Consider the following 15014-nt stretch of genomic DNA (forward strand, 5'->3'; position numbering starts at 1 on the left):
AAGTGTCGACATTTATATAATTCCATTTTTAAAGGGAAAATACAAGTTAATTTGCTAGATAAACGAATTTTTGTTAATCTGATGGCATTTTTGTAAATATATTGAAAAACAGGGTCATTTATTCAGTACTTTTGGTGAGTTGTCCAATTACTGTTTGCTTTTTTCTTTTACTGTTTGGTGAGGAAATTACACATGTACCCCTCAACTAGTACATGAAAAGATGCATATACCCCTTTACTGCTACTTGAAAAGACAATTATACTCCCAGATAAACAAATGGGGAATTGACTGGGTATTCCTCATTTTTAAATGGTTATTTAGGGAAATAGAAATATAGAATGCCGGAGAATCATACAGATTTATTGATTTAAGACTAAACTTTTTTGCATGTAACATCCAAACAATCTATATGATGAATTATATTTATAATTTATATAACATCTTCTGATGTAAAATTAGATTCGATATGACCCTATTTAGTAAAAAGGAAAAAAGTAATTTAAAAAAAATGTCTTTTAAGGAAAAAAAAAAAAAAAAAACAGTGGTCCAAATTGTTGAGGAAAGTGCTTTAAATTCAAAAGTATATGGCTTAGTGACTCAATAAACCTTGACCAACAATTGAAACTCCCAACAACAATGGTACTGGTACACAACTAGTGTCACCATTAATAATCTATCCTGGAGAGTAAATTACTCTGCCATAAATTCGCCAAATTAATTAGTTCTGAGTTTTTTTTTGTAAAGGGAAATTATAAGAATATTAATGGAAGTGGACTGATGGTTTTTCAAGTGAGAGCCATCTTTTCAGAAGTTTTAATTGGACTATTATTTGTTTAAAGGGGATATGAGGAATTGACACTCCTCTAGTCCTCTATGTGAGTAGTGCATAGTATATTATTTTTTTATTTTTTTTTAATACAAATAGGGTCTGTTCTCTTCAGCTTAATTTCAGTTCGGTTCCGCTCTAATCAGCTCATTTCAGTAAATCCGAACAAGCTGGAAGATGGCGAGGTAGCTAGTTAATGCGCCAAATGTACTCTCTGTCGGTCAACCTTGTGAATGCTACACCATGAAAATTATGCTTTCAAAGTCGAAATTCAGTTTGTGTTATAACCATTTCCCAAGAAGAGTGGTTATACACTTTAAATTTGGAATTGTTAGCTAGTTTTCGGCATATGTTAACCTGGATGAACTATATTATTCAAGATTTTTGTATGTAGAAATATTTAAATGATAAATGGTCTAGAAATGTAATAATATACGAATTCATATGTGGGTACCACCACAAGATTTAAAATAATATCTTCAATTTATATTATACTCCGTATGCAACTTTGGTGTAAAATCCTTGCACAAACTTTTAAATAAATCGGATGTACAATATTTATTGTACATCCGTTCTAAAGTTACCCCTAAAATAAGCAAAAGTTATCCTAATATGGATAAATGTTACCCTAACATAAATAAATGTTACAAAGTATTTATACTTTATTGATAAAAGTTACTCAAAAAATTGTAAAAGTAACCCTAAATTTGATAAAAAGTGACCTCCGATGTACAGTAAATTACTGTACACCGGATGTATACAAAAGTTATTCAAATTCTTGAGACATATAAAAAAAATTCCAAAGTTATACTTCCTCTATTTTTTTAGTTGACACATTTCTATTATCACGTTTGTCAACGCACGTTTTTAACGATTAATATCTCTAATTATCAACATTGTAAACTTATAAAAGCTGGATATTAATAAACTATACAGTATACATTGAAACGATTCAAACAAGATCCACATGAATATGTTTTATCGTATTTATTAACCAAAAAAGCGAGTCAAAGCGTGTTGTGTGAATAGTGTAAAAGTCAAACTGTGTCAACTAAAAAAAACGGAGGAAGTATACAATACAATACAACCAGAGGTAATGAATAATTTAATTTGCATCTAACCAAATTTTATAGGTACTTCATTTTTACATTTGATATTACGTCCACAGCAAGTAATTTGATCATTGTTTGTAGTACATATAAAATGTAAAATAAATCTAGTTGAATTCAGACCAATACATATTACCAAAACAATATTCAATTACACTATTAAAGATATTAGGGCTCAAAATTTCTGGTTAACAACTATGTCAAGTCAAAATAAAATTAGGGGAAAAAAAAACAAAAAACAAAAACAAAACAGAGGAAACAATTTATCTACATGAATTCACACATGAATCTCACTGTTTTGCATGGGTAATTAATAGTAGGGTCCAATTCGTTCATGTGTCTTATTCAATTTCCAAGATCAATGATGAAAGAGCATACTCCATTTAAATTTAACTTTAATCCTTTCCATATATAAATTTGTAGTAACAACTAGCAAACAACTGAACAAGTAACATCATAATGTGTCCCTCCATCAACATAAAGATAGGATCGTCTACGATTGAGAAGTTATTGTTTGGAACTTAAAAGGAATGCACATTATTCATAATTTCATGTACATCTAAATTATACTTTGTCATCCACTCACTTTGCTCTATAATTAAAATACAATAAAAGTCCTTGTAAAGCAAAGCATTATAAATGAGAGTTGAACAAATGTCTATCCTACATTTTCACATGCAACGAAAAATGTGAGCGTTAATTAGGAAAATTTGCAAATTGCAGCCATTTAAAACTTGCATTTTGCAAATTGTAGCCATTTAAAAAATAAATTGCAGCCCAAAAGTTCTTACAAATTGTAAATTGCAGCCTAATTCAATTTTTTCATCGATTTGCGTGCCAAAAAGGGTCAGTGTAAGGTTTTAGGGATTATTTTAGTGCTTAAGGATCGGAATTTAGCTCGGAATTGGCAAAAAAGTAACGTAAGTGCCTCGTTTTGTGTAACAAAAATGTATCGATTTGTGGGCAATTATTTTTTCCTAGTAAATACGAGGCACTTACGTTAATTTTTTTGCCAATTTCGAGCTCAATTTGAGTCCTTAAGGGCTAAAATAGCCTCCAAAATCTTAACCGAACATTTTTCGACACGCAAACCGATGAAAAATTGAATGGGGTTGCAATTTACAATTTATAACAACTTTTGGGCTGCAATTTGCAAAAAAAAAAATTATATAGCTGTAATTTACAAAATATAAGTTTTAAATGACTGCAATTTGCAAATTTTCCCATTAATTAATTGCGAAGTTATGATTTACAACGTGTTTGGATAAAAAAAAAAAAGAGAGAAGAAAAGGAAGGGGAGAGAAGGGAAAGGCATGAGAGGGGAAAATGATGAGTTTTTCTTTTAAATCTCTTTATTGTTAAATAGATCCTCCGATTGTCTCCCCTCAAATTCCTTTCCTTTCTCATTTCTTATCCGAATAAAAGATAATTTATCCTTCCATTTTGCTCAATCCAAACAAAGTGTAGAAGTTTTGAAAAATATACGTCCTAATATCTCATAATATAATGAATATTATTATGATTATAATAGATTAAACTCCATTATAAGCATGAAGTAATATAGGAAATAATTTTCGAAAGATCACGTGCATTAGCACAAATGTAATGGTTAAAGGTCGTAAATTTTAAGATGCAACATGGTGCACCTAGTAATAGGTGTACCACGCCTATACTTTTGAACATTTAGTAAAAAAAATCTGAACAATTGCAAATTTTGAACATGCAGCAAAAACATCTAAACATCACAAATTTTGAACATTTAGTTAAAAAAAATCTGAACAATAACAATGCATCACGCTTATACTTTTGAACATTTAGTAAAAAAATTTGAACAATCGCGAATTTTGAACATTTTAGTAAAAAAAATCTGAACATCACAAATTTTGAACATTTAGTAAAAAAAATCTGAACAATCGCAATGCACCACGCCTTTACTTTTGAACATTTAGTAAAAAAAATATGAATGATAAAATTTTTTGAACATTTAGTAAAAAATCTAAGCAATCGCAAATTTTGAATTACTACGAGTCAAACAAATTTAAAAAATAAGTTTGCTTGACTCGTAATAATTCAATATTTTTGTAATACAAACTGAACATTTACTACATACTAAATGAACATATCTTTATAAAATATAAACATAAAAATTGCATGTTTATATTCAGTTTTTGTGACGTGTTCATATTTTTTTACTAAATATTCATTTTTTGTAAAATGTTCATTTTTTTTTTTACTAGATGATCAAAATAATCGACGTGGTGCACCTATTTCTAGGTGCATCATGGTGCACATAATACTGATTGGTTAAACGTTTAGTAGATACAAAGAACAGAATGTTAAAAATTATAACGTTTAACTCACATTTGTGATTCCGTAAAAGTTAGGGCCTGTTCACATTTACTTAATTTCAGTTCAGCTCAGTTCAGTTCAGCTCTAATCAGTTCAGTTCAGTTCAGCTCCAATCAGTTTAGTTTAGTTCAGTTCAATTCAGTTCAGCTCTTAATTTCCTTCTCTCATAAAATATTCATTTCAGCTCAATTCAGTTCAGTTCAGCTCCAATCAATTCAGTTCAGTTCAGTTCAGCTCAGTTCAGTAAAGGTGAACATGCCCTTATATTGGCATTATTCTTGTCTATAACTTCCCCTTTTATACTTGTGAAGGAGATTTCAAACATAATACTTTCTCCATTTCATTTTAGGTGATCTCATATAACTATATTTTTCATTGCATATGTTCCGTAAATCACAAATGATTTTCAATGAAAATATGTGAAAAGTGCTAAAATAAAAAATGTGTGAAAGTTTACATTACAGGATTGACATTGATTTTAAACTAACATTCTTTCCATCCAAACCAAAAATAAAGGTGGTGAAGGAAAAGAATGGAGTTATTCTAATAGAGGAGTTATTGTAATCTAGCAAGATCAGAATAATTCAAATCCATCCAAAATAACAGTCCAGTCCAAGTAATAATATACTTGCATAAACTCTGATTCTCATTTTGATTTTGCATATCAACCAATTAAATTGAAACAAGTAACAATCGATTTCACCATTATCCCCATATAATTATACAAAGCTTTTGTCCAAAAGTAGTGGGGTCAAGTAAAATACTAGCAAATATTCTAAGCGTATGTTTGGAATGAATCTAGGAATTGAAAGGAATTAAGACAAGGTAATGTTGTACCAAGTATATATACAATTCTAAAATGAATGTGAGTAAACATACATACTACGTAATTAAAACTTAGTTACTCTCGATCTTTCTTTAGTTATTCTTGTGTAAAGGTGTTGCATACAACATGTCCGTAAAAATAATACTTTGAAGACATGTCAATAATAACTCTATACTACAAAGATATACGAAGTACAAGTTTATTTACGTGATAATTTGTACATAACGGGGAACAAAAGTGTAATTTTTGCGCTGAAAATGGTTAAAACCACTATTTGAAGTAGCAGTTTAAGTAGCGGTTTTGAGGCACTTGAGGTAGCAATTATACTCCGTAATAAACGAAATTTATTTATCACAAAGATTAACTAGGGCAACCTCTTACACTACGGAGTAAAACACCACCTTTATACCCTCCATATGTGGTTCCTTGTCAAAGGGAAGATGGAAGCAAGGAGGTTGGTGTGGGATGGGGAAGATATCAGGAAACTGTCACATTCTTTCATTAAAAGCTAAACATCATTCAAACCCTATCGGTAAAGAAAAATGGATAATCTAGTATTCTTAGAAGTAGAATTTTCTTCCAACCAACCAAGCATAACCTCATATTACCTGAAGCAGTGTTTGAATCACTATATAACACATGTAAATCTATGCAACATTAATTACACTTCATCTTAAAGATTCACCATTTACTGGATAACACGTGCAAATCTGTGTAATAACATTAATTACACTTGATCCTATAGGTTTAAGATTCCAATCTTGTTAAAAGAGGGTGCTTGAAAATGGTCATTCAAATGGAAATCTTCTTATTGCTCTCCCCTACTTCAAAATGATCTAGCTCGCAAATTCAAGACCAAAAACGTGAGTGTTGAAGTCTACAAGTAGCCAAGCGACATCTCTTTGCCATAGATGCGATAATTCCCTTACCTCTCCCCTTACTTTCAAGTGTCTGGCAACCTAAAACCGTAACGGTTAATGTACCTCTAGGCTAGTTCTCAAAAAAAAAAAAAAAGGTTCTTGTTTTATTTATTTTTTTACAAAAAAAAAAAAAAAAAAAAAAAAAAAAAAAAAAAAAAAGGGGATAAAAGGTCATTTTCATTACACCCATCATCAATTTTGTAAATCAAAAAAAGACAAGAAATGCTAGCTATCTCCATCTCCATCTCCATCACAACACCATGTGCAGCCTACAAGCGAGGCATAATGTATATTTCCTCTAAGTGGACCTGCCTAGGCTATCTATCATACACTCGCACAACCAAATGCTCATCTTGTCACAGTTCACTGCACAACTTGCTTCAGATTATAGAAAATTCAACCAAAAAAGAAAAAATGGACTTTATATTTAAAAGAACAACAATAGCCGGGTTTTTTTACTACTCCATGGTTTGTCCATGTATACAAAGACATTTACAAAGGCAAAACATACAAGCCCATATTCAATAACAGTTAGCATATGACGAAGTAATATGCGGAAACTCACTCTTTTTTCCAAATTTTGATTCAACGGGGTGTAGAAGAAACCATTTATGTCCGCCTAAGCTTTTTTTGTTAGCAACGAGTATCCTGTTGACCTCCATAAAAGATCAAGTCGGATATCCCTATATTTTTTGTTCATGATCATCCAAATCACTTTGTTAGAGACAACAAGGGAACCTTGGCATCAAACTGATTTTTGTACAAATTGATGGGTGGATTCTGGTGCAATTTAAAGCAACCACAGTTGTATGACGATCTGCATCAAAGGAACCTTCCTGTCGGAGAACTACACTACTGTCACCATGTACAATTACCCAATGTTTTAACGTGTTTAAATTTTTTAAACCGCGAGATCACAGGAGTTGAGAAAAGAAGGAATCCTGTGAAAGCATGTTTTTTTGGCGTAGACACACTGGGCAGATCTATAACTATAAGCACACATAGGCCTACTAGAACGTACTTTCAAACGAGACTTGAGCATGAGGATTATACCGAGGTTTTTGAGTTGAGGCAGCAGCTGCTAGGCCACCCAGCAGCCGTAAAACATCAGATGTATCATCAAGATAGTACTTTGCTTTGCTAGGCTTTTGCCCAACCGTGCAGCAGAAGACCTCAGGAAGCCCAGGTAAAGATGAACTTGAGAACTTCAACAAGCTTTCAAACATGTCTTCATCAGATCTGTCATCCCCAATGCACACAAGAAAATCTGGCCGTTTTCCATCATCGATTAACATTGTTATAACTTTCTCAACAACAAGCCCCTTGCTAACACCCTGCTAAAATCAGACAGAGACCAATTGGGATATGGAGTGGCAAAAGGGAGACAAAAAGGAAGGAGAGTGACTAACACATTACCTGTGGCTTAACTTCAACAATGTTGTGACCCCTGGCAACGACAGCTGGTTCATTGGCAAGCACATTTTCGAGATGGTCCATTAACTCCATTGCTTGCCAGGACCCAAAGTCAGGGTCTGCATCTTGATGGTGCCACACTAAGGCACTTTCTTTACTCTCTATGCTGGATCCATCTGTTGCCTCAGTGTACGACCTCATGATAGGTTCAACAATGTCTTTCCAATCAAGCTCTGCAGTATTAGATTCCCAATCAGCAGCTTTATTCGACCTGCAAGAAGATAGAAAAAGTTGAATTAAAGCAAGACAAGAAATTACTACAGCTATTGTGTACAACTAATTAGAGGATAGTTTGAGTGCATTTATGAAAATCAAAACTACTTCAGAGTTCAGATATAAATTAGCAATCTACTATTAGCCATTTTTAAGGCACTCAAACATTATTGATTTATTACGTATGTTGACATTTGTTGGCAATTAACTTCTTTATAATAATATTTTTTACTCCCTCTAATAGTGTTTAGCCCTTATCTCTTCTATGCTCATATTCATCATCCAATTCTAAAGTCATCTTCTACCCTTCACAATATCAGCATAGCTGAAGCTCACGTTCATCCCTCCATCATTGTTGTCAGTCACTATGAAAAAATTGATTTATGCCTCAGAAATATCATAATTTAAATTCTACATAGTCAACTTACCGTAAGAAGTACCCATGCTCAGCAGCTATCCCCAACAACTGACATGGGCTGAGCCATTCACTTAGTTGAGCTTTTCCTCTACCGCTGACAATGAATATTGTGTTTTTGGGATCATTGCAAAGAGCATTCAGGACAGAGATAACTTCAGGACTTGGACACTTGTTCATACTCGTTTGTGGCACAATAGTGCCATCATAATCCAGGAATATCACTCGTTTAGTGGTCCTCTTATACGCTGAGGCAATAAAGTCAACATTCAGCTTCCTGAAATTTGGCGAAAGAGAGACAACTCTGAAACCTAGCCCTAAACCAAATCCCCAACAACGCTTATTATAATGGTTCTGGCATGCTCTTTCCAGATCCTGCACAAAGCTGCGTGCCCAATAAGCCACGTCATGAGAACTAACATATCGATAATGTTTTTCATGTCGTAATTGTTTCTCAGTATCTGGCATCGTAAGCGCCATATTCAAAGCTTCGGCAACAGCATCAATATCCCATGGGTTCACTCTGATCGCACCACTGAGTGAAGGAGAGCATCCTACAAATTCTGAGACTACAAGCATGCTTGTGTGAGCAGTGTCTGATTTTATGCCCAAAGCTTCATCTAAAGCAGGTGTTCCTTGCCTGCAGACAATATACTTGTATGGAACCAGATTCATTCCATCCCTAACAGCATTCACTAGGCAGCATTCAGCTAAAGCATAATATGCTGACTTCTCATAACGAGGAACAGGGCGATCAATAATAACTACAGGCTCGTAACTTGGAGAACCATACATCTCATTGATCCTTCTTGCAATCAGATAGGTCTCCCTCTTTGCTTCCTGTACATCCTTTCCTGAACTTCGGGCAGGATTAATGATTTGAATAAGGACCAATTTTCCCTGGAACTCTGGATTCTGAAGCAACAGTTGCTCTATGGCCAATAATTTCAGACTGATTCCTTTAAAAATATCCATATCATCAATCCCAACTATCACTTTTCTCCCTTTGAACTGTTCTTGAATTTCTTTAACTTTGACTGATGTGCACGGAAGATTCAAAGCAGATTCTATCCGACCAACATGGATACCGACAGGCAAGATTTTAATGAAAACAGTGCGACCAAAATAATCCAATCCAATATGCCCTCGCTTTGATGCGTAGTCCAATCCGAGCATCCTACTACAGCATGACAGAAAATGCCTGGCATAATCAAAGGTATGAAAACCAACTAAATCACAATTCAGCAGGCCTCTCAAGATTTCATCCCTTACAGGCAAGGTTCGGTAAATTTCCGACGAAGGGAACGGGCTATGCAAGAAAAATCCCAGCTTAACTCGATAAAATCGTTTCCTTAAAAAAGTAGGTAGGATCATGAGATGATAATCGTGCACCCATACATAATCATCCTCAGGGTTTATGACTTCCATTACTTTATCAGCAAATATTTTATTAGCAGAAACATATGCCTGCCAGAGTGAGCGATCAAAACGATCACCATGGTCAGGGCACATGGGTAGCATATAATGAAATAGTGGCCACAAGTACTGCTTACAGTACCCATGATAGAATTTCTTCTGGAGGTCCTGGGGAAGAAAAGTAGGAACACATTTAAATTCTTTGAAAAGCTTCTGTGAAACCTCATCCTGCTCACTTATATCAACATCAGCCTTCAGAGAACCAATGTAGATAATTTCAGTATTGGGTGGCAATCCATTCTTCAACTGTAACAGAATTAAATCCTCATCTACAGTAAAACGCCACTTTCCAGTTTCTGGATCCCTAGAGGCATGGAGAGGCAGCATATTAGCAACAACAATTATTCTCTCACGAACATTTGAAGCCCCTGTATCTTCATCACTACTTTCACGGCCATCCAAGTCAGAAATAATCCCAGGAACAGTCATAACCCGTGGAAGAGTTCTAGTTGTACATGGGATATCCAGTAGATCACCAGAGACTAGGCCCAGCAAGTTACCATATGATTTTGATCCCATGGATAATAGTAGCTCTTGTCAAACAGCTTGATCATACAGGTTATCTGATCATTGTTAAAAATAAATCAATTAAATAAAACATGAAATGTTGACAGACAAAAAAAGAGCAGAACTGCTAAGATAGTGACCAAAAACCCCTTCAACCCATTTTCCTGCCTCTTCCCCAGCATAGGAAACATCGAAAAATTACTTGCAGCAACTAAACGATACATAAACAAAAAAAAATAATATAATTTAACATAATTTCAACATTCCACATGTATTCAATAACACAGGTTGGGTAACAGTTGGTAACAACATCCAGAACCTTGCAGGATTGACAAGCCATTAGATTATACATCATAGACTGGGTCAATAGGATATTGCTACTCCCTCCATCCCCTTTTGTTAACATCAGTTTTCTTCTTGGCCAGTCTCTTAGACATCGCCTTATTCTATAAATGACTATGAGAAACCACCACCTTACTCTCACATTAACTACATTTGTCCCACCGACACCCAATCACAACAACTCTTAAACAACCAGAAATTAAAAAAGTAACAAAGCCCCAATATGCAAAATAAGATGGGATGAAGAAAGTATTAATACAACTCCTTTGCTACCTTATAAGACTAAACTGGAGAAAGCAATAAACCCAACCCTTTCAAGGGTCAGCTTCATATGAAGAGGCAACTTTGAAGTTGATGATTACCTATGCTATGCAATGATACCTCAAGTAAGATATAACTTTAGAAATGACAGGATTATCAAAAACTCAATCACTTCACAAGTATATATAATCATTCAATATGCTTCAATGGATGCCACGCTGGTCCACAAAGATTAATTACAGGGAAAGCAATCAATGGGAAAGCAATCAATCAACCACAAGGAAAGCAATATAATAATAATAATAATAATAATAATAATAATAATAATAATAATAATAATAATAATAATAATAATAATAATAATAATAATAATAATAATAATAATAATAATAATAATAATAATAATAATAATAATAATAATAATAATAATAATAATAATAATAATAATAATAATAATAATAATAATAATAATAATAATAATAATAATAATAATAATAATAATAATAATAATAATAATAATAATAATAATAATAATAATAATAATAATAATAATAATAATAATAATAATAATAATAATAATAATAATAATAATAATAATAATAATAATAATAATAATAATAATAATAATAATAATAATAATAATAATAATAATAATAATAATAATAATAATAATAATAATAATAATAATAATAATAATAATAATAATAATAATAATAATAATAATAATAATAATAATAATAATAATAATAATAATAATAATAATAATAATAATAATAATAATAATAATAATAATAATAATAATAATAATAATAATAATAATAATAATAATAATAATAATAATAATAATAATAATAATAATAATAATAATAATAATAATAATAATAATAATAATAATAATAATAATAATAATAATAATAATAATAATAATAATAATAATAATAATAATAATAATAATAATAATAATAATAATAATAATAATAATAATAATAATAATAATAATAATAATAATAATAATAATAATAATAATAATAATAATAATAATAATAATAATAATAATAATAATAATAATAATAATAATAATAATAATAATAATAATAATAATAATAATAATAATAATAATAATAATAATAATAATAATAATAATAATAATAATAATAATAATAATAATAATAATAATAATAATAATAATAATAATAATAATAATAATAATAATAATAATAATAATAATAATAATAATAATAATAATAATAATAATAATAATAATAATAATAATAATAATAATAATAATAATAATAATAATAATAATAATAATAATAATAATAATAATAATAATAATAATAATAATAATAATAATAATAATAATAATAATAATAATAATAATAATAATAATAATAATAATAATAATAATAATAATAATAATAATAATAATAATAATAATAATAATAATAACCCATGATCAAGATCACTAGTATTTCGCATATGTAATTGGAACTTTGTACATTTGTAGAAGGGCTACTTTGCACAAAGCTTGACCTCAGCAAAGTGCCAACACTAATGTACTGTTAAATGTGGCAAGCCCAACTTGTTCAACATGGTTAGTGGGGTCTGAAGATGTGTGGTGGGTTTCAGAATTGGTTATGAAGGAACAAAGTAAGCAAAGCAATAAAACAAAGCAAAGGCTCAGTGGCACTATCGCGGCCGCAAGTATTGTCTATACGTAATACAAGAAAGTGGCAGTTTGAGGGTTTTGATAGCAAGTAACTTAGTCTTTTTAACTTGGTTGATTTAGGACTCTAGTATTCATATTTCTGTTTAGTTGTAATCATTTTATAATATATTTAGTTTTCTAATAACTTGTGTATCCTAGATCTAATTAGAGTATAAAATATTTAAAGCTTTGGTTCAGGGGCATGACTCCATATTCTATATAAAGGGGCATGGGTATCACTTTTCATTGCACAACAGAAGGAAGAAATTACAATTAGGATACTAGATTAGAGTTCTTCAGAGGGATGAGTTGTATCTCAAAGGGGTGATGTGAGGGTTGCTAATAATTGTTAACTGATTACTTGATTAGTGACAATATGAAAGTTGGTGACCTTTTCCCCTAAGACTTTGAGAGGGGTGTTTCCCAAGTAAAATATCATTTGCCATTGGCATTTTCCCTTCCGCTAACATGTACATGTTATAAGGAGTTCAGATTGGAGAAGTTTAATAGTATATAAATAAATAGAATAAAATAAAAAATAAAAACGAGAGATCATAGAAATTCCAACAAAAGATTTCCTATTAAGCAGACTTGCACAGCATTTCTAGTTAGATCTTTAAGTGATCACAAATCTATCCTACAATATATAAGATCAAACTATGCCACCCCACTCAACAGATGCATATTGAATACATGCAACATAATAAACATAGTTGTATGAGCGAAATACATCACAGCTCCAGAATCACACATACATGAGATGAGAATTTCTCAGCATATATAACAACTTGAGTCATGAATAACTCTAATAATGCTTGTTGCTACTAAGCTGTGATTAGATGGTTCCCATCTTAATACCAATTTAAAAGTCTATTGATACCAACAAAGCTTTAAATTCAAATTTAAGCACTTGTTGGTACTAATGAAGAAGTATTTGGGAACTAGGATGGTACAAACTAAGCACAACTCGGTACCAATGAATGTTATAAGAAGCTTTAGGCTGAGAAATGTTCCACGTGAGATTTCTATACACTCGAAATCTATGATAACAAGATCAGGTATAACTACTTTCAGGATCAGTTTTCCTTCAATCTTTAAGCTTCTTAAGTCGAATTCCCAAGTTCCCGGGTGTCATATTAATATATTATATGTCTAGTTACACCCACCTTGGATGAGTACTCTATATGAAATGGAAAATCTAACACATTGCTAAACTTAACTTTCCTACCCCTAAACTCAACAAAACCTAAACCCCATTCAATAAATGTAAATTATTATAGAGAAAAACTAAGTAGCCCCATGAATTAGATAAATTAGTTGAAGCTTTTAATACCCAATATTCTAGGATACTCCTTCAGCATTAGTCATTGCAGCAAAATCCCTAGAACCACCCTATTTTTCTCCTTTTTTTTTTTTTTTTCTTTTTTTTTTTTTTTTTTTATTTTGCCAATGGATATTTTCATGTTGACAGTGACCTACTATATCAATACTTCAAATACTAGAATTTTTCTAACTTAACATTAATAAATCCAAAAAAAATGTCAAATTACCAAACAAATATAAAGAATTAAAGATGCTATTATTAATACTCAGACAAAAACAGCATCAAAACTCCAAATTCCTTTATGAACTAAGTTAATTAACATAGCTTAAAATAAGACAATTTATCTCCAAAATTAATACATAAACAAGTAATGATAAATCTAGTCTATACCAAAACACAAATCATGAACAAACACATCAATGTCTAAAACAAAGGCGAATGACAAATTGTCAACCAGTTTAGTTGGCAAAATTTAAAGTCAGTATAAATTATAGACCTCGAATTAAATCCCGTCTACATCACTACCCTTTACGCCTCTATAAAAAATTATTAAAAAATAACACCCAAAAACCAAATCAAAGGAAAACCCAGAAAACAAAAACGATCTGGGTATTCAAAAAGTTCACTAATTTTTGCTTAATTTACTCATCAATAATTTTAAAAAATAAAATAAAATTAGATTAACCCAAATAAAAAAGAGAAAAATTGAAAAAAAATGCAAAATTTTAGATCATAAGAAAGTGAAAATTAAAATGAGTTGACTCACCAGAAAAATGGCAGAAAAAAATATATCTGGAAGTTGAAGAATGTGAACGCACACTATTCAGGTAAGAGAGAGAAAAAACGGAGAAGAAAAAGAAGAGAAGAGAGAGAAAGGGAAAGAGAAAAAGATGGAAGAGAGAAGTTTGGGAGTTTACGTTTACCATGGTTAGATTTAAACCTTAGTTTTGGATAAGGTTTTATTAATAAAATTATTTTAATTTAATTAATTTTATTTAATTTTAACTTTTATGTGTTTGACCCTTTTTGTTAGTTTTTATTACAAAAATACCTACCCATGCCCTTAACCTTACCCTTACCTACTTCATCGTGACCTAACTTCTAGGATATACTCGAAACTTAATATTAAAAAAAAAAAAAATGGAGATGAAAAAAAAATGTTATCTTGTGTTTTTTATGTTAATGAATATTAGGGTATATGTATTTTTATGTACTAAATGAAGTGATGAATTGAAATAGGAACTAATCTACTAATTAGAACTAGA

At 30.8% G+C, this 15014-nt stretch overlaps 1 protein-coding gene across 1 annotated transcript; it reads right to left on the bottom strand.

Moving 5' to 3' along the window:
- Window positions 1-6425: 6425 nt before the first annotated feature.
- On the bottom strand, window positions 6426-14674 carry LOC145600150 (putative alpha,alpha-trehalose-phosphate synthase [UDP-forming] 9). Its single transcript, XM_081656049.1, has 4 exons — window positions 14516-14674; window positions 8145-10170; window positions 7447-7714; window positions 6426-7364 (listed from the first exon to the last, which is right to left on the bottom strand). The coding sequence occupies exons 2-4, from the start codon at window positions 10124-10126 to the stop codon at window positions 7041-7043; spliced, it is 2574 nt and encodes an 857-aa protein (XP_081512175.1). The 5' UTR covers window positions 10127-10170; window positions 14516-14674; the 3' UTR covers window positions 6426-7040.
- Between the last annotated feature and the right edge of the window lie 340 nt (window positions 14675-15014).

This window comes from Chenopodium album, chromosome 21 (assembly GCF_948465745.1).
Source record: "Chenopodium album chromosome 21, dcCheAlbu1.1, whole genome shotgun sequence".
Taxonomy (NCBI): Eukaryota; Viridiplantae; Streptophyta; class Magnoliopsida; order Caryophyllales; family Amaranthaceae; genus Chenopodium; species Chenopodium album.

Excerpts from the sequence above, each read along its gene's own strand:
- LOC145600150 (XM_081656049.1), bottom strand. The coding sequence starts at position 10,126 with ATGGGATCAAAATCATATGGTAACTTGCTGGGCCTAGTCTCTGGTGAT. Across the intron at positions 7,715-8,144 it reads GAGCATGGGTACTTCTTACG|GTCGAATAAAGCTGCTGATT; the intron begins GTAAGTTGACTA and ends ATCTTCTTGCAG. Across the intron at positions 7,365-7,446 it reads TTGTTGAAGTTAAGCCACAG|GGTGTTAGCAAGGGGCTTGT; the intron begins GTAATGTGTTAG and ends TGATTTTAGCAG.